This window comes from Nicotiana tomentosiformis, chromosome 11, assembly GCF_000390325.3.
Source record: "Nicotiana tomentosiformis chromosome 11, ASM39032v3, whole genome shotgun sequence".
NCBI lineage: Eukaryota > Viridiplantae > Streptophyta > Magnoliopsida > Solanales > Solanaceae > Nicotiana > Nicotiana tomentosiformis.
In genome coordinates, this window is record NC_090822.1 from 93,830,270 (window position 1) to 93,852,913 (window position 22,644).

Genomic DNA, 22,644 nt, shown 5'->3' on the forward strand with positions numbered 1-22,644 from the left:
TTATAAAACACTATTGGGGGTCATTTTGAATGGTTTTCATCTGATATTTAGGAGAGAGGTGAGAGCATTTTAGAGAGAGAAAGTGAAGACTTAGTCATTTATCCAACAATTCTTGTTCAAGGTTTGAAGATTTCACAAGGATCTTGCTTGGGGCTTCAAAGAGGTAAGAATTTTTTTTCTCAATTCTTCAATTTCGGATTTGGAGTAAAGATGGGTGATTAATAGTATGATTTTTGGGTATAAGAGTATTATGTATACATACCAATAAGGTTTGTGGAAGGATTGTTAAGTTCAAATGGGTAAGGATTGGGTTGAAAATGGTAGAAATCTTCATAAACTTTAATTGAAGATTTGAGGGTCGAGTTGATGTCAAATTTTGGTAAAATTTATATGGTTGGACTCGTGGTTGGATGAGCGTTCATATTCTGTAACTTTTGTCGGTTTCCGAAACGTGGGCCCTACGGGCGATTTTTGAGTTAATTTTGGATTTTATTAGATAAATTAGTATTTCCTTATGGAATTAATTACAATAATTTGTATTGACTGAATCGAATTAATTGTGGCTAGACACGAAGCTTTCGGAGACCAAATCTCGTGGCAAGAGCATAGCGGAATAAATAATTACACGGGTTGAGGTAAGTAACAATTATAAATCTGGTCATGAGGGTATAAAACCTCGAATTTTGGTATCATGTAATTATTATGGAGGTGGCGCACATGCTAGGTGACGGGCGTGTGGGCGTGCACCGAGGGGATTGTGACTTGTTCCGTCTTGGAAAACTGTAAAGTTGAATAATTTATTGTTAGTTATATGATCTCTATGTGTTGAAGAAATTTGACTATAAATCATGTTAGAAATCATGCTTAGGCTATGTTATAGTACTGTTGAGACCCGTAGAGGTCGCGTGCTTGTTATTTGCTAATTGTTGTCTTGTACTCAGTCATGATTTTTCTTGCGTATTATACCTCAGTCTTTCTGGATATTTGTTGATATACTATGTTATCTTTGTTTGGGCTGATCTTTGTGATTTTTGAGAGCCCGAGAGACTTGAGAGGTTGAGGACTGAGTAAGGCCGAGGGCTTGTCGGTGAGGTAAGGATATTATGGCACGTGAGTTGTCCGTGTAGGATATTATAGCACGTGAGTTGTCCGTGCAGCACTTAAGTTGTCCGTGTAGATTATGGCGCTTAGACTGTAGGAGCCCCTCTGGAGTCTGTACACACCCCCAGTGAGTGCGGGTACCCATTGAGTGTGAGTGCTGAGGGCTGAGAGCCGAGTGGTTGAGATGTTGTGATAAGTTGAGTGACCGTTGCATGAGAGGTTGTACTTGCTTTGCATTTGTTGTTGCACTTGCTTGCTATCTGTCATTGTTGTGAAATCTCTGAAAGAATTTATATCCAGATTACTTGAAATGGAACTGTATAAAATTGATTTGACTTAAACGGCCGGATTTGAAAGCATGTCTATTCTTTACTGGAACTACTGAAAGTGAACTATGACTGTGTAGCTCGTCATTATCTTCAGTTCCTTAGTTATTATTGTTACTTGCTGAGTTGGTTGTACTTATACTACACCCTGCACTTCGTGTGCAGATTCAGGTGTTCCTGAACATAGCGAGTGTTGATCATTTCGCGCAGTTGATTTTGAGGAGATTTTGAGGTAGCTGCCGTGTTTCGCAGACCTTGTCTCTCCTTCTCTATCTCCTTGTTTATTATATTTGGTCTCAGACTATTATACACCATATTTTCCAGACTTGTACTCATATTAGATGCTCATGTACTCAGTGACACCAGGTTTTGGGAGTGTTGTATCAGAAATTGCTAGATTTTTGGTATTGTATTAAATGTTACATTTTTAAAAAAAATTTAAAGGAAATCGTGGGTTATTGATGTTGTCGGCATGGCTAGTACTGAAATAGGCTCCATCACGTCAGATTAGGATTTTGGATCGTGACAAGACCACTTCTTCTTAACTCTTTAAGAGCTAAACGATATGCTTATCTATCTATATAAGCACAAGATTTTGTTTTCCCAATGAGGAACTTTTCAAACTTTTCGTTTCCATTCAATTCTTTTCCCTCCATTTCCCATTTGCACCTCTTTTATTTATTAAATAAAACCCAACAAATGCTTCATCTCAATTGTTGGTAACACATTATTAGGCTCACTAATTACTACCTCTGTTCCAATTTATGTGAACCTATTTCCTTTTTGGTTCGTTCCAAAAAGAATGACCCATTTCTAAATTTGGAAATAATTTTGCTTAAACTTACAATTCTACCCTTAATGAGAAGTTTTTATAACCACATAAACACTCTCGGCCCCTTTTTGAATTGTTTAGGATCATAAATTCCAAAAAATTTTATTTTTTCTTAAACTTCGTGTCAAGTCAAACAAATTCACATAAATTGGAGTAGAGGGAGTACTTAGTAAGTAGTCCTTTTACATCAGTATGTATAAATACCTATTCTAGGGAAGATGTAATTGTCAATCTGTTTGTGATTTTCAGCCTTAAGTCGAAGAAGGAACTATCACTTTTTTCTCGGAATGAAATTATTAGGGGAGAATATATTATTTAACTACACTCGTCCAACGATACGCGCGTTACGCGTGTATTCTATCTCAATAATTGTTAAAAAATAAAAATTATATAAATATTATATTAAAATTATATTTGAGTTTAAAAAAATAAAAGTTAAAGGAAAAGGTATAACTTCCTGAAAATGATGATTGATAATCATATTTAGCCGACTCAACAAAAGAAAAACTCTGCTCATAGAAGTCCTTAGTCATCTCATTTCAAAAATTACATAAATATTATATTAAAATTATATTTGAGTTAAAAAAATAAAAGTTAAAGGAAAAGGTATAACTTTCTAAAAATGATGATTAATGATCATAGTTAGCCAACTCAACAAAAGAAAAACTCTGCTCATAGAAATGCTTAATCATCTCGTTGTTATATTAACTTAAAATTTACTCCGATTTTATAATTTTATTATTTCAAGTTCACAAGTCTATCATGCTTCTGTTTTAGTCTCTTAGCCTATTGCGCTATCCATCTTTTTGTCTTTCTTTCTTTCATATTCTTAAAACATTTCTTAGTTATTTATTTTAATTATTGAATGTGGTTTTTAAATATTATACGAAAATCCGATGAATAGAAAAGTATAAAAAATGATTTTAATATACTGAACAATAAAAAATAATTAAATAATAATTTTTTAAATATAAAATTTATTTTTAAAGAGTAAAATATTGACCAATATAAACCTACTTTACACTCTACTATGAATAAGGATGCATAGCAGCCTTCAAAGATGACTCTTTGGCCTTTAGACTCACTATGCATAGGGGCTTCATGTGTTTATCGAATCAATTAATCTAATAATTGCCATAGACAATTAGATAAATTCATAGTAGATACATGAAATATACTACATACGAAAAAATGAATTAGTTTTATAGTCGTTGTATGTAATTATGGACTTGAAACTCCTGTTCCTACTCGGAGAGCAAGATTCCTTCTTTTCTACTATAAACTTCCTAGAACGTATGACCTTTTAATTAGTTAGGATACTTAACAAAAGCATATATTTCTAAGTTTCTTCCTATCTTTTTATTTCGTTAGAATTAATTCAATCATATTTGTATCACTTTAACTTTCCTAATATATTTGAAAATTTTAATTAATTAAAATATTTTATTTCCTAGTATGCGGGGGACATCAATGACTACTCCTAAATAGTAGAAAATTAATTAAATGATTAATTATTAAATTTTATAAAAATAATCAAATAACTATTTTGTCCAGTGTGAACTATATTTTAAAGAGGTAAAAAAGACGAACGATATTTCATTAAGGGCCTTCGTGCTTTTAATATAATAATATAGATAGAAAAATTTTCTATTTGAACCAGATTTAATCATACTATTTTAATCTATCAAAGTAATAAACTAGCTGTGTATGATAGGGGTGGGCAAGTGGGCCGGGATGGGCCCTAAACTGGCCTAATGGGTCTTGTGGGACGCGGTCCCGGATCGATACCGGACCTTAAATAAACGGGTCAAATGGTCGCGGGCTAAACAGTCTTTTTTTAGGAATCGGTCCGGGACCGACCCCACAAACTCATGGTCCAGGGCTAAATGGGTCGGCCCCGCGGTCCCAACGGGCTAAATGGGTCCAACGGCTAAGCATCGATTTTTTTACAAAATTAAATAGAAATTAGAGACAAAATGATGTTAAAAAAATATTTAAGACAATGCCTTGTAAATTTATTATAAAATTGTGACCTAATTTTTTAATTCAAATTTAAAAACAAAAATATAGTAAAAAGATATTCAAAGCAATGCCTTGTAATTTTATTATAGCAATAAAAAATATGGCAATATCTTTCTTAGTCTTCTTCCCCCCTATGAAATGAGCACAACAAGGTGCTAATACCACCATTGAGAAGAAAAAGGAACTAATCAAGATGTGCCAAAATACAAGTTACATAATACATACTAATTTTTGTTCATACAAGTTACATGCTATCTCTTACAAACTTCATAAATCCTTCAAGGTTCGGAGGAAGTTCCGTTGGTGGTGGCAGAAAAGTAGCTTGGTCATCGCCACTTTCATTGTCGGGCGAAGCAACATCCTCAACAAATTCATCTAGCATTTCTTCGTAAGTTTCGTCTTCCTCTGATTGTGATTCAATAAGTCCAAAATTTCTTCTTTCCGAACGGATCCCATCTCTGAAAAGTACTGATTTTTTCAAGCTCTCCCTCATATACGCTCTATAATCACTGATTTGAAGTATTGCTTGACTGAAAGCGCTCTCCGATGCCACTGTTGAAGCTTTAATAGTTAAAATATCTCGGGCCATCCTTGAAAGAACCAGAAAGTATTTTTCTTTGTCCTTCCACCATTGCAAACTATTAAAGGTGCCATCAGGATTCACTTCCTCAAGTTGCTGTAATAAATAAACTTCAAGCTCATTTAGTTGTGAAAAATCATTACTACTAGCCCAATCCTCATTCGTAAGGTAATCGTCATCATCACTTACATGTGCATTAAACGTTGGGTTTATAGGGTTTCTATATTCATATGCAACAACCAAACTTTCATACATGTAATTCTATGTAGTTGGATAAGGTTTAGGAACCTTTCTTTCTCTTTGGCCATATTCATCGCATCTTTTAAAATATTCTCTAAGTCTACTTCTACGGTTTGAATGAAAAAGCGAGTTATGAGCCATTTTAACCTTTTCAATTTGAATATTTAAAATTCTCATACCATCACCCACAATTAAGTGATAAATATGATAAATACATCTAACATGTAAAATGTTACTAAATGCAGGATTTAGCGTAGTGGTAAGAAAGTCTATAACATTTATGTTATTAGTAGTATTATCCATTGAAACCGACATTATTTTATCACCAATGCAAAAATATCTGCAAATATTCGTAACTGTTATTGCAATAAACTGCCATGTGTGACGTGAAGCAATTATTCTATAAGCAATTATGCGCTTTTGCATTATCCAATCCTCATCAATCCAATGACATGTAACAGTAAGGTAATCATAGTCGTTGTTACTTCTACCAATATCAGTTGTAATAGCAACACGATAATTTATATGAGTAAATAAATAGTGCAAATATTATTCATATTCATGCTTATATTTATAAATATCGCTCTTTACGGTTGTGCGAGGAAAATCTTTATAAGTAGGATTAAAAACTTTTCTAATATAATGTACAAACGCAGGGTCAGAAGGAAAACTATAGGGTAAGCACATAACATTTACCATTTTTGCCAATTCTTCTCGATCTTTTTTTGGATCATAATATAAAATACCACTAGTAACAGTGTTAATTCCCGGTTGAAATTGATATCTGACTAGGTACAATTTTTTTCTCGTCCAAAGCTTTCAGACGTTGATATCTGACGTTATCTTTAGGGTATTTTCATATGTGTCTAGCCAAAGATCCCGTCCCGTCCCGCGATCCAAAATATTTAAAAGCTAACTCCATACCACAAGTTTTACACTTAGCCTTATGTTTTGGAACTAGTTCAGTAAAAAATGACCAAACAAGAGATGTTTTCTGCCGTTTGGTAGGTTCTCTAGAAAATGTAGGGGCAGTAACGGAAGTATCAGATGGGTCATCATTTGGATTAGCAGAATTTTCACTAGTTGGGTCAACATCAGGAGCAGGATTAGTGGGTGTATCATCGTCCGGTTGAGTTTCATCAAGATAAATTTCCTCATCATCATTTTCATCAATAGTATTATAATTATTAGAATATAGAGCATTCATTAATTCATGGTCTAAATGTTCACCGGGTGCAATATTATGACAAAATTCAATCTCGGTAAATTATAATAAACTATTATTGGTATCAAGAATAGCAGGTGTAGGACGGGTATGGGGTTTGGTTCGGGGATCCGGGGGCAGGGGAGGAGGAACAACAGAACCACTAGATTCGCCGGTCTTCGATTTTCCCTTATTATTATTTTTTCCAAAAATATTTCTTAAGGAAGATATCTTAATTAATCAAGTAATAGAAAATAAATAAAACAAACAAACTATAATATTAAGACTTAAGAGTTGGAACGAGTTTACCGAATTGACGAACAACTTGTTGAAAATTAATTATCGTTGAAAACTTGAAGACTTCAATTCACCAACTTTATAATTTTTTCACAAATTGTAACAACCTCAATATTTTTTGACTATTTTTTGGAATAAAGTAAACGATAGTAGCAAGTATAGAAGAAAATTAGAGAGAGATTGTGATGGATTGATATTGATTTTGTAAGAAAATGAAAGAATGATAAGATATTTATAGGTGAAAATAGGGAAAAAGTGTAATAATAAAAAGTTTGGGGTTAAAATTAAGTTTGGGGGGAGGGGGTTAAATGGCTATTTCTTAAATAGACAACGGCTATTTTTTAAACCTCCAACAACTCTTTTTTTCAAAAGCCCAACGGCTATTTTTTGGCCCGCCAAGGGACCGGTCCGGTCCCGGTTTCTTGGCGGGCCAAACGGGCCCGGTCATAACAGGCCCGGTCCTAACGGTTCCTAGCTAAGAATCGGACCACGAGACCGGTACGAGCCCACTTTTAGCGGTTCTAACGGTTCCAACCCACTTAACCTGTGGGCCCGGTCCGACCCACTTGCCACCCTTAGTGTTTGAATTGTACAAAATTTTTGACCCGTTAAGAGGATAAGGTCACTTTTTTCTTTACCTCATGTGAGCAGCGGGGATTTAGAATTAAACTTGATAAATTTAATTTTTAAGGTTCTTACCACTTGACAAGTAATACTTTTGAAATAATAGTTTATTATTTTGATAAATTTTTTTAAATTTGTTTTCACATGTATTAAAGTTTCTTGTCAAATACTGGTTAAGGTGAACCCACTAAATATGAGCTGCACGTGTGAGAGCTTGAGTTGAAGATCCTTTTGCCTAAAAAAGAAATAGCAAAGGCAAGAAGCTAGGTTGAATTTTGTCTGTTATTGATTAGAAATACTGCACCATAAACTAGAATGGCCACCAAACTTACAAAAAACTAATACATTGTTACATACATGAAATTAATAATAGAATGCTGCTACAGATAATGGAGAAGAAAATGAAGAAGCTACGAAATATGTCCATAAGATGTCAAGAAACTTTCTATTTTTGGTTCTTTATGTATTATATGCAACTATTTCAACCTGTTGGGGGGCTGTAATGCTCCTCCATCTTGGCATAATCCCACCCAGAGACGGAGTAAGAGTTTAAAGTTTATGAATTTTGAATTTACTCGAATCAATAGCTCGTCTTAATTATTGGGTTCGTAATTAAATATTTAAATATATTTAATGAAGTTTCTAACAAATGAGAGAGAATATTGGGTTCGTCTGAAGTTTACATCACAATCTAGCTCAGCCCCTGAATTCCCACCACTATGCTAAGTTAAGAGTATTTGATTTTGGTGGCCCTATTCTTGGACCCTACCATGTTTTACAACTCACTTCACTCAGTTTGTGTCTGATAATGATCGAGTTTCTCTATTCATCTCTAGTTGATTGTTGCTTCAAGTTCATATGCTTTAACGTAATTTTAGATGTATGGTAATTTTGTGTTTATAGCGTAGACATATGCCTTGTGACAAGGTAGATAGATCTCGGCAAGATGAAATAAGACAGATGGTGTGTATAGATCAAAATATGCCATAAAATATTTAAGACAAGATAGCGCTAAAGGAAGAGTCTTCAAGCCATCACTAGTCGAGGTCGAGTAGGAAGCATCAAGATTCGTGGCCGAAATGTCAACAACGGTCGATGTCGAGCACCGTTGGCAAAGCTGTAACAGCTAGTTTTGAGATAGGATATTAAAGAGAATATTCTAGTAAATATTCTCTCTACTTATAATATTAAGATTTTGTTAAGAAAATATCTGATACAAATAGAAAATGAGAGGATGGTGGAACGGGAGATTATTCATTTTGTAAGAACACACTTTGACAAAAGATTCTCTCTCACTCACTATAATACAAACAACACCTTTTTCACGAAGATTCTTGTCTATATTTTTCATATTTTTCACCAGATCCGAGGATAATTCGAATATTCAAGGATTTGCCTGCCATTCATCATTGTCAGAAGGAGTAACACCTAGATTCTCCTTTATTGGGTGAATCACTCCTTTTAATTACTCGAATGCAATTTATTATTGTTTGTTGCTATTCAATGCTCTATCATTGTTTACGTTGTTTGGAATGATTGCCATACACCACCATTATATCTCTGTCGGATCTGTCCAACATTAGTCACGCTTTCAGAACTTATATCTAGGAATATTATTGTTAACTAGGCTTAACTCCCTGAATACATAAATTTAATTATTTGAACAAAGGGTTATACTCTTTGGTCAAATAATTTGGCGTTGTCTGTGGGGATTTCCTAGTTAAAGTTTTAGTTTCTTCTAGATCTATCACTAACACGGATCACAAACATAAAAAAGAAGCAAGAACGAGAGCTCCTTTCTTTGTGTGTACAAATCCCAACATGACAGGTAATAGGGAAGAAAGGGCGAGAATAATCAATGATCTCCCAACCAACCTCATGAACGTCATCAACGAAAGCTGAGAAATAGTAGACGAAGGCACAATGCTCGATGCCTCCCCTAGGCGAGATGGGTCACCGTCTCCTCATTGCAGCATCACAAAGTCTCTTGGTAAGGGAGCATCCACATCTGTGGGGGAAGAGACGCCCCCAATTGTAAAAAAAGCTCCTCGAAACATGGCTAATCGACACGCTAACCAGCATCCTCAACAAGCCCGCCCGGGACGCATCTGCAAAAAACACAAGGATTCGCATTGTACAATCGGCGGACGAACAATGCAACCAACTCCCTCCACCTCCACCAACAGGTATTACTCACAACGTTAATGATCATGGAGATGATAACGCTCTTGCAACCATTTTGAAAGGGATGGAGGAAATGGAGAACGAGAACAAGATACCCCGAGATCAAATAAAAGAATACCAGGAAAGTGTCAATAAAATACCGGGTGCCCTAAACTGCTGCCAAAGAGAGACGCTGGCCGGTTCGTCGAACAACCATACAGTGATTATGCAACCTCACATGCCATACCAAAAACCTTTAAAATGCCACCCTACCTAAGGATATATGATGCCACGACTGACCCTGAAGATCATGTGACTCACTACGTCACCGCCGTGAAAGGCAATGATCTCGCCAAAGAACAAGTATCTTCCATTCTATTGAAAAGGTTTAGTGAAACCCTCACAGGAGGGGCGTTAACATAGTATTCGCAATTACCAACGCATTCCATTAAAACTTTTGAAGAGATGACCGACAAGTTCGTAGCGGATCATGCTGGGACCAAGAAGGTCGAGGCGAGGGTGAATGACATATTTGCTATTAAGCAGTCTCCAGGAGAGGGATTGAGGTACTTCCTGGTCCGGTTCAACTGAGTAAGGATGACCTTGCCCCTGTCAGAAAGGATGGCGGTCGCAGCCTTCCAGAGCGGGCTGAGCAGGAATGGTTTGAGGGAGACTAGAAAGTTATTAAGTTGACTGATGAAGTACCCCCAACAACTTGGGATGAAATTCACAACACATATTGTGCCGAGGTCCGAGTAGACGAGGATGACCTCAATGTACCAACTCATCGACTGACCTCAGTATAGGCCGAACCCAGAAAAGATCGAAGAAATAATACCAGAAGAGACCTCGCAGCTGCATGACCTAACAGGGAACGACATCAACCGTACGTCAAAGCTGTCGTTGTGCCCCCCTCCCGCTACGAAGAAGGCCCACCTAGATCAAGTATAGGGACTCATTGGAACGAAAGAGGTATGTCCCCTATATTATCCACTTACAACTTTTGTGTGTATCCTACAGAGATAGTCTATGCCCTGGAGATGCTCGGACCAAAGGTGAAGTGGTCACAAAAGATGAGGTCAGATCCAAATACCAGGAAGTCATACGCCCTCTGCGAGTTCTGCCAAGGACAAGGGCATAAAACCGAGGATTGCATCGCCCTAAGGCAGGAGGTCGCAAACATGTTACGACAAGGACACCTCAAAGAGTTATTGAGCATTTGGGGAAGGACCAACTTTTCCAGAGGACGTGTTCAACATCAAGGACCGTCGAAACCTCCCTCACCAACTCGTAGCATTCACATGATCATCGGTGGAGGTGACGATGCTTCCATCAACAACGTGAAGTTCACCACTACCCACAAGCTCAAACGGTTAATCACTCGTGAACGGTATGACGAACTCGAAGAGAGTATCATATTCGATAGGTCGGATACCAACGGTTTGGCTTTCCTTCACTATTATGCCCTTGTTATTACTTTACGTATTTTAGATATCGATGTGAGGCACATTATGATAGACGATGGGAACGGCTCATGCATTAACCATCCTCGTGTACTTGCACAAATGAATCTCAAGGATAAATTAGTGCCGCGTTGCATCACGCTAACTGGTTTTAACAATGCAGTCGAGCGAATATATGGCAAAATTACACTCCCCATTTTGGCCAGTGGCGTCACTCTGGAAACCATGTTCCACATCATGGACCAAGACACAATGTGAAACACCATAATAGGGCGAACTTGGATACACACCATGAGGGCCATCCCATTCAGCTTATATCAGGTCATCAAGTTCCCGACTCCATGGGGAATATTCAGCATACAAGGAGAACAACGCACATCCCAAGAATGCTATCGTATCACCTTAGATGGCGAGGATGTCATTAGAGACCCTGATAAGGTCAAAGCTACGGGATCGACCATAGAGGACCTCAACCCTATTCAATTAGATACCAACGATCATTGGTAGAAATATTACATTGTCTGTAAGCTTTAGGAACTAGGTAAATTCCGTCAATTCTTAACTACTAATGCGAATTTGTTTTCTTTCAGCCATGCAAATATGTCTTGTATCCCAAAATAAATTGCCACGCACAAACGGAACGTCGACCCATTCCACCCCCAGTGAAGCAGGTCAGGTGTAAGTTCAATTCCATGATTAATAACTCGGTACGCGATGAGGTAGACAAACTACTAGAAAAAGGTTCCATCAGGGAGTCGAAGTACCCTAGTGGGCCACCAACGTGGTCATGGTAAAAAAGAAGAATGGGAAATGGTGAATGTGCGTGGATTTCATAGGTTTGAATAAAGCATTCCCCAAGGATTCGTTTGCATTACCCCATATCGACCAACTTATCGACGCAACAGCCGAGTATGAATTACTGAGCTTCTTGGGTGCCTATTCTGGCTATAATCAGATCCTCATGGAAGAAGAGGATCAGGAGAAATCCACATTAATCACCCACCAGGGCATATACTGCTACAGGGTCATGCCCTTCGGGCTGAAAAATGTAGGGGAAACTTACCAAAGGTTAGTGACGAGTATGTTCAAAGACCAGCTCGACAAAATAATAGAAGTCTATATAGACGACATGCTAGTCAAGTCCAAAAGGAAAGAAGATCACATCGACCACCTGAGAGACACCTTCGACATATTTAGACGATACCGAATGAAACTGAACCCCGAAAAGTGTGCGTTCAGCGTGGTATCACAGCAAGGAATCGAGGTCAATCCTGATCAAATCAAAGCCATCAAGGGGATACCAGAACACTTGACCATCAAAAAACAGGTTCAGAAATTGACTGGCCATATCGCCGCCCTTTTAAGGTTCATTTCACGGTTATCGGAAAGGTGCCACAGATTCTTCAGCGTACTCAAGAAGTATAACGGCCTCCAATGGACTTCTAAGTGCGTCCAAGCCCTGAAGGAATTAAAAGCATACTTGTTGTCACCACCATTGCTTTCAAAACCGGAGCCAGGGGAACGTCTCCTCGTTTACCTTGCTGTATCCGAAGTAGATGTGAGTGCAGTCCTGGTTCGGGAAAATAAAGGTAAGCAGTCTCCTATATATCACATTAGCAAAATACTTGTCGACGCCGAGACGAGGTACCCTCACCTCGAAAAAATGGCCCTGACCTTGGCCATAGCTTCGCGAAAGCTTAGACCGTATTTCTAATGCCACCCCATCTCGGTCGTCAGGACTTTCCCCCTAAGGAGCATTTTGCATAAACCCGAGCAATTAGGAAGATTAGATAAATGGGACATCAAGCTAAGCGAGCACGATATCATGTATCATCCACGGACATCGATAAAGTCACAAGTTCTCGTTCACTTCGTCGCCGACTTCAACACAAAAGTAATGCCCAAAGTTGAAAGAGAAGTCGCCTATGCTTCCTCCTAAACACATGAATTTTGGGTCCTGTATACTGACGACGCATCCAACATGTCAGGGTATGGACTAGGAATCGTACTCGAAATCCAAACCGGCAAAGTAATTCGCTAGTCCATAAGGTGCCCGAACATGACTAACAACGAGGCCGTGTATGAGGTCCACGAGGGCCATTGTGGAGCTCACTCGGGAAATCGGGATCTAGTCAGATGCCTCATACGGGCAGGATACTACTATCCTACCATTTAAAAGGAGGTTGCAGACTTCATGAAAAAATGCAAGCAATGCCAAAAGTACGGTCTGATGATTCACTAAGCGAGCGAACACCTCTACTAGGTCACCTCACATTGGATGTTCATCATATAGGGAATGGACATCGTGGGCCCCCTCCCGGCAGGGCGAGGTAACGTACGATTACTTTTGGTTTTAACTGACTATTTCTCTAAGTGGGTGGAAGCATGAGAATTCGTCCAAATACATGAACATGAAGTGATCACTTTTACATGGAAAAACATCATATGCCGGTTCGGCCTCCCCAAAGAGATCAGTTGCTATAACGGACCCTAGTTCACGGGAAAAAAAGTCACCGAGTTTTTTGAGAAGTGGCATATAAAAAGAATACTCTCGACGCCATATCACCCTGCGGGCAACGGGCAAGCAGAGTCCTCCAATAAGTCGATACTGAACATCATAGAGAAAAAGCTTGAATATGCCAAGGGATTGTGGCCAAAAATATTACCAGAAGTACTGTGGGCCTATCGAACAATGCCCAAGACGAGTACAGGAGGAACTCCCTACTCTTTGGTATATAGGGATGATGCAGTAATACTGGTCGAAGTTGGAGAGACCAGCCTGAGGTACTCCCATAAGAACGGACCAAGGAACGACGAAAGTAGAAAGCATGAGCTCGACGAAGCAGAAGAACGAAGAGACATTGCCTACATAAGGACGATCACCCAAAAACAACAAGAAAAATGATATTATAACAAGAAGGCAAAGGTCAGGCCGCTCAAAGTCGGGGACTACGTACTCAAAGCTAAAACACATGCAAGCAAAGACCAACAGAAGGGCAAACTAGGAACAAATTGGGACGGCCCATACAAAATCATGGCAAAAGCAAATAAAGGATCATTCCAACTAGAAACAATGGAAGGAAAGCTACTACCGAACAACTGAATTATTACCCACCTCAAGTACTTCAACTTTTAACAGATAAAGCGCCCCCCAAGTCTTACTCTTTTTCTTACACTTGAATTTTGTCCCAATTGGGTTTTCTCAAGGAGTTTTTTAACGAGGCGATGAAGGAACACTTCAAGTCGAAGTACGCAAATAAGGGACGGCTAGTTCATCGCCCGACCTCTCAAGCACTCTCCAGGCCAACCGATGTAGGGACTAGATAGACTAGTACTGGGACTGGAACGCCGGCCAACGCCCGAAAATTTGTAAATTTCTCCAAGTATATGACCAAAGCAACAATGCTTGAAGTTTATTTTTATGTCTCCAAGTATATGACCAAAACAACAATGCTTGAAGTTTATTATTATTTCTCCAAGTGTACGACCAAGGAAATAATGCTTAAAGTTTACGGTGAACTTCGCACTTACAGGCTTATCTTTCTAAAATTAGGTTATGTTCGACCTCGCTCGAACTGAAACCTATCTGCCCTCGGCCATAATTAATTAGGTTATGCTCGAACTAGCTCAAACTATAAAACTAACACCTATCGCCCCTCGACCATTATTAATTAGGTTATGTTTGACCTCGCTCGAACTAATACCTATCGGCCCTCGGCCATAATTAGTAAGGGTTATGTTCAACCTCACTTGAACTAACACCTACTGGCCTTAGGCCATAATTAGTTAGGTTATGTTCGACCTCGCTCGAGATAACACCTACCAGCCTTCGGCCATAATAAATTAGGTTATGTTCAACTTCGCTCGAACTAACACCTACCAGCCTTCGGCCATACAAAACATACAAGTATAGAAAAACTAATCCAAGAAAAAGAAACAGACGCAGAAAAATGTTCCATATTTATACTTAAACATTCTTTACAAAGGCTTGTGAAGAAGCCTAAAAAACACACACAAGTTTACAACAAAGTAAAATAAAGAAGAATAAAAACTATTGGTCACCGTCAGGCCTTTCAATACCATCGCCTTGACCATTTGGGCCATCTCGATCACCCCCTCCCCCATCCTCACCATCGCCCTCAGGGTACGCGGCCTCATACTAGGTGTCCTCTTCAATTTGGTCCACACCCACGTCCCCCTCATCGTCACCGGGCTCAGGCGTGGCAGGATCATACCCACAGGTGACCCGAGCCTCACGAACCTTATCCCGAACATCCTCAAGAGCGGCCGAGGAAACAAGCCCCACCTTGTGCAAATCTTGGAACACATCCAACTGAACCTCAGTGTGAATCCATTCCTCGTACAGGTCCCGAGGAACGTTTGGAAAATTTGAAGTGCGAGGGGATGATGGTTGCTCGGGCATTTGAGCCTTCTCGGCCCCTAAGGGGGCCATATGGTCTTGAAGAAAGGAGTTGTCTCTCTCAAACTCTCCAATCCTCTCACCTAGCCGCTTTTCTTTAAGCCTCGCCATTTTTATGTCACTTTCTCGCTCAGAACGGAGAGTCCAAATAACTACCTCGAGAGCCTCTGCCTTCCTCGAAGCCTCCGACTGAGCAAATTTTGCCTTCTCCAGCTCGTTCTTCTTCTAGTGGATCTCGCCATGAAGAACCTCTATCTGCATGCGACACTCCTCCAACTGCCTGCGCAACTCAACCGCCTGTGTCTGGAGGTCGCCACATTGAGCCTCTACGACCCTGCTGACCTCGATCTCTTTCTCTTTATTTCTCAACGTACCCTCAAGAACACTGCACTTCTCGATGACCTTCTCCAACTCATAATCCTTATCCTTCAGTTCATCTCAAAGGGCCTACAAGTTCCTCACCAAACTGCCTGCGGATCTCCCGGTACTTGCCACGGTACTCGAAGTATTTGCGTTGCAACTTCTTGAGTATAGCTTTATGCCTCTACTCCCTTCAGGCGCTTTCAATTTCCAAGATCATGGTTTGAAATCATAAGAAGAAAGAAAAGAAAAAATAAGACCACCCCCGCTGACAAGGGCAAAGCACTAAAAACAAAGCCTAGACTTTGAACATGACAAATAGAAAAAAGAAGCCTTGAAAAACGTACCCTCAAAGCGAGGCCGGCTAAACTCCTAGATAGGCTAACATCATCTAGCTCTAGGAGGGTATCATCCTCCACGTCGGATAAAAGGGGACCAAGTGCAGGAACCATAGTTTCTGTATTCTTTAATAAGTCATGATCCATGGGGATGGCAATAGTCCGCGTAGACCCCTCTAACCTCACCTCGAGCTGGGTAAAACCTTCCTCCATCATCCTCATTTCGGCAGCATCGAGGTCTGAACACGTCTCGTAGCTATCTTCGTCAACGCCTTTACCTCTCCCATCGGTCGGTGAAGAAGCATCATCAGCCGGCTGCGAAGTCGATAGCCCCTCATGCCGCAAAGTATCAGAGTCCACATCGACCGGCCCTTCAGCTTCCGTCGTCCCGAGAAAAAGAGATACGCCCTCAACGGCCTCCGCTGATCTCTGAACCTCAGATTCCAGCTCGACATCGTCTTCAAGAAGTATGGTCGCCATCTCATCAATAATAAAATCATCCATCATAGGGTCCATGGCTCGAGAAAGCATGTCACCAACATCCACTGATCTTCTCTTGCTAGGCAAAAAATCCCTATCACTCGACAGTTGATTCAACCTCTTCATCAACAAGACGGTACAAAGGGGAAGCCGAAGGCTCCGCTGTAGAAACATCCACAGATAGAGAAGAAATTGATGTTGAAGCAGCAGCAGGTGGGACCTAGGAATGATCAGGCCTAGCCGCGGTCATAGAAGGGGCAGAAATCGAAGATGTAGTGGTTTTCCTCTTACGGAATGCAGGGGGGAGCTCTCAGCCTCCTCGAAGACCCTCGGGCTGAAATCGAAAGATGCACAAAAGGAAAAAAGGTCAACCGGAGTGAACCACAGAAGGTGAGTAGCCAATAAGCCAAAGCGGAGAAACTCACAGGTCAAGGAAGGAGTACGATCAAACTTCTTGAGAAAGCCTGCCCACTCATGAATCCCTGCGGTGTAAGAGAGGAGCCGTCCGACCCAATCAGAAATGTCCCCGATTAAAGAAGGGGGTGAAGTCTTGGCTGCATAAGAAAGAAGCAAGAGATCAGAACCTGCGACTAAGCAAAGTAAACCAAATGCATCAACACAAGAAGGTTAGACGCTTACGAGTATAATTCCAAGTATCAAGGAAGCCATCTGCGTTGGTCACCACGTCCTCAGTTCTAATGAAGAAGAAGTTGTGCCAGAACTAGCGGCTAGCCTTGTTATCCATATTCACCACCAGGCACTTACTCCCTCGGTGGCGAAGGTTCAGCATCGTCCCACTATAGAAACTAGGGGCAAAAAAGTGCGTCGGATGCCGAAGAGTGATCTCTACCCTGGCCAACTCCGCAAACTTAGTAAGCATCCTAATGAGCTTATAGATATACGGTGCGAGCTGAGCCGGGAAAATACCATAGAAATGAAAAAACTCCTCTGCGAGTGGAAGAAGGGGAAGCGTGTAGCCGATATGTAAAGGGTAAGCGTAGAACGTACAGTACCCAGGGCGGTGGACTTGTACCACATCCCTCATGGCAGGGACCAACTCGATGCGATCGGGAATGCCGAATTTAGCCCTAAGCTGTAATAAATCGGCTTCCTTCATCGCCGACTCAAAGATTTCGAGTTCAGATTCAGGAGACTTTGTAAAATCAGGCCTGACTTTCTCACCACGAGGAACTATCTCCTCCTCCGTTGGGAAGTTCTCATCCTCGACGGCAGCGGAGATGCCTTCCGCGTGAGGAGGGAAAACCATCGCTAAAGGTACCGGGTAACTTTTCTCGCTGGGACCAGAAGATACGTTAGACATAGTTCTAACTAAAGAAAGGGTATTCAAAGTGACGAGGTGTTAAGGACAACAGGGATTGCTAGATCAGGGAATGAAGATGCACAACAATGGAATAAGAAGAAGAAGGCACAAGGTTTCGACGTGGGAAATCTGTAAAACTTGAGTGTGGATCTTTACATCCCTATTTATAAGAGCTCAGGCATCGAAACCGAGAAATTAGGTCATCATTACTTAGCACAAATATTGAAGCGGAAGACCCAACCAACAGACGCATGCGAAACGATGCAACGCATCAAAAAAATGCGCCATAATAACGTATGGCGTTATGACGTCACTTTGATCCAAGAACGACGTGACCCCAAATATTTGCAGCTCATGAAAAGACACGTTGCCCGCTCATCCAATCATCTCGACCACGACTAACATAATCCGTTCATCAAGCCCACCCGAGGCCAGCCTCAATAAGCAAAGAGATTAACTGTATAGGTCATAATCTGCCCTAAAATATTTAAGACAAGATAGCGCTAAAGCGAGAGTCTTCAAGCCATCACTAGTCGAGGTCGAGCAGGAAGCATCAAGATTCATGGCCGAGATGTCAACAACAGTCGATGTCGAGCACCGTTGGAAAAGCTGTAACGACTTGTTTTCGAAATATGATATTAAATAGAATATTCTAGTGAATATTCTCTCTAATTGTACTATTAGGATTTTGTTAAGAAAATGTGTGATATAAATAGAAAAGGAGAGGAAAGTGGAAAGGGGGATTATTCATTTTGTAAAAACACACTTTGACAAAAGATTCTTTCTCCTTCTCACTATAATATAAACAACACTTTTTTCACCAAGATTCTTGTCTATATTTTTCATACTTTCCACTAGATCCGAAGATAATTCGAATATTCAAGGATTTGCCTATCATTCATCATTGTTAAGAGGAGTAACACCTAGACCTTTATTGGGTAAATCATTTCTTTTAATTATTCGAATGCCATTTATTATAATTTATTGTTATTTAATGCTCTATCATTGTTGCGCGCTGCTTGGAATGATTGTCATACACCACCATTATATCTCTATCGGATCTGTCCGACATTAGTCATGCATTCGGAACTCATATCTAGGAATATAATTGTTAACTAGGTTCACCATTTTAAAAGGCATTTTCGGGGCGAGCCCTGGGGTGAGGCGTACCAATATGGTGCGGGGCAAAAGTCTCAAGAGGCGTACGCCCAGCAATTTGGGGCGTACGCCCAGGCGTTCGGGGCGTATGCCCAGGCGTTCGAGGAGCTTTTTTTACTGAGGAGTAAGCCCCAGAGACTTTTTCAAATTCAAACAAAATCTGTTGAATAAGTCCTTCATATAATACCGAAATTCTCAAATGTGAGTTTGGTAATTACTCAAAAGGTTTAAAAAGGAACTCAAAACTATTAAATTTAAAAGTCAAGACCGTTTTTATTGATTTAAGCCCTAATTCATGGTCTTTTTCAAATTTTTATCTTGTCCGCTAGTCTACTAATATCTCCCAAAAGCAACGAATGTGAGCACCTAGTTTTTGACTATATTCATTTATTTTTACCACCTTCTACTATGTAAATATTTTTAGAAATTTAATATATATATATATATATATATAGCTTTGTTACATGTTTTTATGTAGGGTAAGAATTAAAAATAATTTAAAAGGTCAAATTATTACTATTAGTATTATTTTTATTTTTTATCTTTATTTTTAAATAAAACAAATATTAAAAAAAACTGAAAAAATTAATTTTTTTAAATTTTCGGATGGGAATAAAATAATAGGAAAATTAAAAGTATGGAATAAAAAAAGTAAAATTAAAAGTAGGTGGAAATTGTTTTTTAAAAAAAAGTAAAAGAAAGTGGTAAATTAAAAAAATAAAAGTAAAAGAATGTGGAAATTTTAAAAAATGAAAAGTAAAAGAAGGATGAAATTAAAAAATAAAAGTAAAGGTAGTTGAATTTGTTTTAAAAAAAAGTAAAATAAGTGGAAAATAAAAAAAATAAAAGTAAAAAGTGGGAAATTAAAAAAAAAAAGTAAAGGAAAGTGGGGAACAATATTTGTTTAAAAAAAGAAGAAAAATGGGAAGTGAAAATTCTTTTTAATTAAAAATTAATAAAATAATAAAAACAAAATCTGAAACAATTATGATTTTGTTTTTGTATAAATAGAAGATAAATGTGAGGAGAAAGGGAGAGGGAGAAGGAGAAAAAAAGAAGGGAGGAGGGAATTGAGAGAAATTATTTTTTTCTTCTACGCTAAGGGAATTTCTACTCGTGTCATTCTTTCTTCATTTTTCTTTCAAACAATCGAGTAAGTCATCTCCCAAAATCAGACAAAAATACTTCATAACATCCCTTTTTACACGCCAAAAAGTAGAGTCAATAGTCGAGGTCGAGGATTCCGTTGGAGCTCCATTCACTAGGTTTGATGTTATTCGTCGCTTATGCTTGTTCGACGTTCGTCTGAGTTATTGTACCTGTTCTTGGAGACTCATTTAATTGAAAATTTTGCATTAAAGATTTAATTTTTCCTCTGTTTTTTTTAATCTTATTTCATGTGATTTTATTTATTTACCTTTAAACTTCATAAATAATAATGTAAGTTAGTCCTTAAATGTTATATGCTTAATCATATTTTTGGAAATATGGTATTCAAACTTGCTTTAAAGTTGGGAAGATTTGGACCATAATGAGTTTGGGCTTCAATTGTTGGGTTGTAGGGTATTGGTATGTGATAGTTTATTTATTCAAATATCTAAAATCATACACTTCTTCCACCAGTAATTCCATAATTCATGGCCTTCACAATAATCTCAAACTTAGAAAAGAAACAAATCATGACTGCGCTAGAATGCTTTAGGCGTACTCTTAATTAATTGAATCATCGTGATTATGTATACGTTCGCGTGACATAATTACGATTCCAAAAACTAAAATCAAGGTATGCGTTCGTGTAACTTTGGGATAATAAATATGTTATTAATTGTGTGCACGTACACGTGACATAATTTTGGCACAATAAATAAAACAGATTCACACACGTGATTCGTTTTTAAGATAATTCCATATTTTTATATAAAAGCGAATAGATAAAACATGGAAACCAATAAATCACAGTTTATCTAAAATTAATTCAAGCCAAGTTCTAGTCAATAAAGCGACCGTGCTAGAACCATGGGACTCGGAGAATGCCTTGTACCTTCTACCCAGTCAACAGAATTCCTTAATCGACTCTGTAAATAAAATAATCCGTATTCAAATTTATCACTTTAATTGGTAAAACTCTTTAACCCACAACAATCCATAACACATATATCTTTTGGGGTAAAAATGAGGTGTGACAGCTCTAGCGACTGTGCTGGGGAAAAGAATCCAGAACTTCTGGTTCAGGGTTCATAATTCGAGCTTGTAATGTGATCTATACTTCGCTTTCTTGATTGTTGATATTACTATGTTTGTGGTCCTAATGTGCTAATTGTCGCTCATTTACCGCTTTGATATTATATGAACTATATAAACTACCTTCTTACGCCTCTCTTTTGAGTCTTCTGAATTTATGGTGTACACGTGCGTGCGGCCCACTTTTCTGTTAGAGGTCATACCAAATAGAACGAGGCTTGATCAGTAACTAGGCCTGGTAGACTTTCGTGCTCCCGGTACGTTGCCCCCACCTCGGTTCAAGCTGTCCGCTTGGGTAAGCCAGGTCTAAAACACTTCCCCAAGATTTTAAGCCTAGAATAACATAGTTTCATGCTGGATCCCTAGTAGGAACGTTTGTTTGCATCACGTGCATTTGACTTTGGGGACTCAACACAAGGGTTACAAGTGTACCCAAATATAAAAGACCATCATGATGCATCCTACGTGCTATTTGTGAATTTTGTTTGATCTGATTTGCATGTTGACCGGCTACTAGAATAAATAGAGAAAATTGAGAAAAAGCAGAAGTGAGAAGTACGAGAGAGAAAATTCATCCGGTTTCCAAATAATCCCGATATTTGAAAAATCTAGAAACTCTACCGAAATTTTGAAGAAAAAAAAAGAGAAAAAGAAAAGTCATTTCAAAATGAGTCAAAATAATCATGTTTTCCCTGTTGTGTCAAAAACCGACCGAACTACGCATGTCTGATTCTCACCGGATATGAGATACGTAGGCAAACCTCATCGGTTCTGACCCCAATTTTCAAAAAAAAAAGTAAAATTCAAAAATAGTTTCCCTTTCCTTTATTCCCTCTCTAGAATGCTTTCCTTAGAAAATCCAAAAAAAAAAAAATTAAATCTAAAAATATTTTCCTTCTTTTCCGAAGTCTTTTATTTGAAAAAAAAGAACAAAAACAATTTTCAAATCAAAATCCAAAATATTTTCTTCCTTCTTTAGAATTCCTTCTTTTTTTAAAAATTCAAATTTTCATAAAAAGAAAAAAAACTAAAAAAAATATATATTTAAAAGTCTTTATATAAAAAAAAAGAAAAAAAGAAAAGAAAAATGGGTCAGTCTAATCCCGATCTCCCTGAACTACGTAATGATCTGATTCATGCGGCGACATGATACGTAGGCAACCCCCAAAAGGTTCGATCAAAATATTTTTTAACGATTCTAAGATGCGGGATCAAAATGAGGCGTGAGTGAAAAGAAATGGTGCTAATGTTAGGAGCGTGGCATATTACGTGTGATTCATATCTATAAAATGCCTAATCCTAACACGTTTGTTGTCTCTTATATAGTAAACTTAAGGTGGTTGGTTTGTGGTAAAACTGGCAACACATCATTACTTCACCAAATCAAAGGGAACGGTAGTAATGGATAACAGTGATGAAATCGAGTTGGTTAGTGACAATCCCCAGGGTCCGTCAGTTGAGCAAGAGTCGGAGG

The 22,644-nt window shown here is 38.7% G+C and overlaps 1 protein-coding gene across 1 annotated transcript; it reads left to right on the plus strand.

The window, feature by feature from the left end:
* Positions 1–10,570: 10,570 nt before the first annotated feature.
* Positions 10,571–11,110, plus strand: LOC104097260 (uncharacterized). Its single transcript, XM_009603808.2, has one exon. It carries the CDS (start codon positions 10,571–10,573, stop codon positions 11,108–11,110), a length of 540 nt encoding a protein of 179 aa, XP_009602103.2.
* Positions 11,111–22,644: the final 11,534 nt, after the last annotated feature.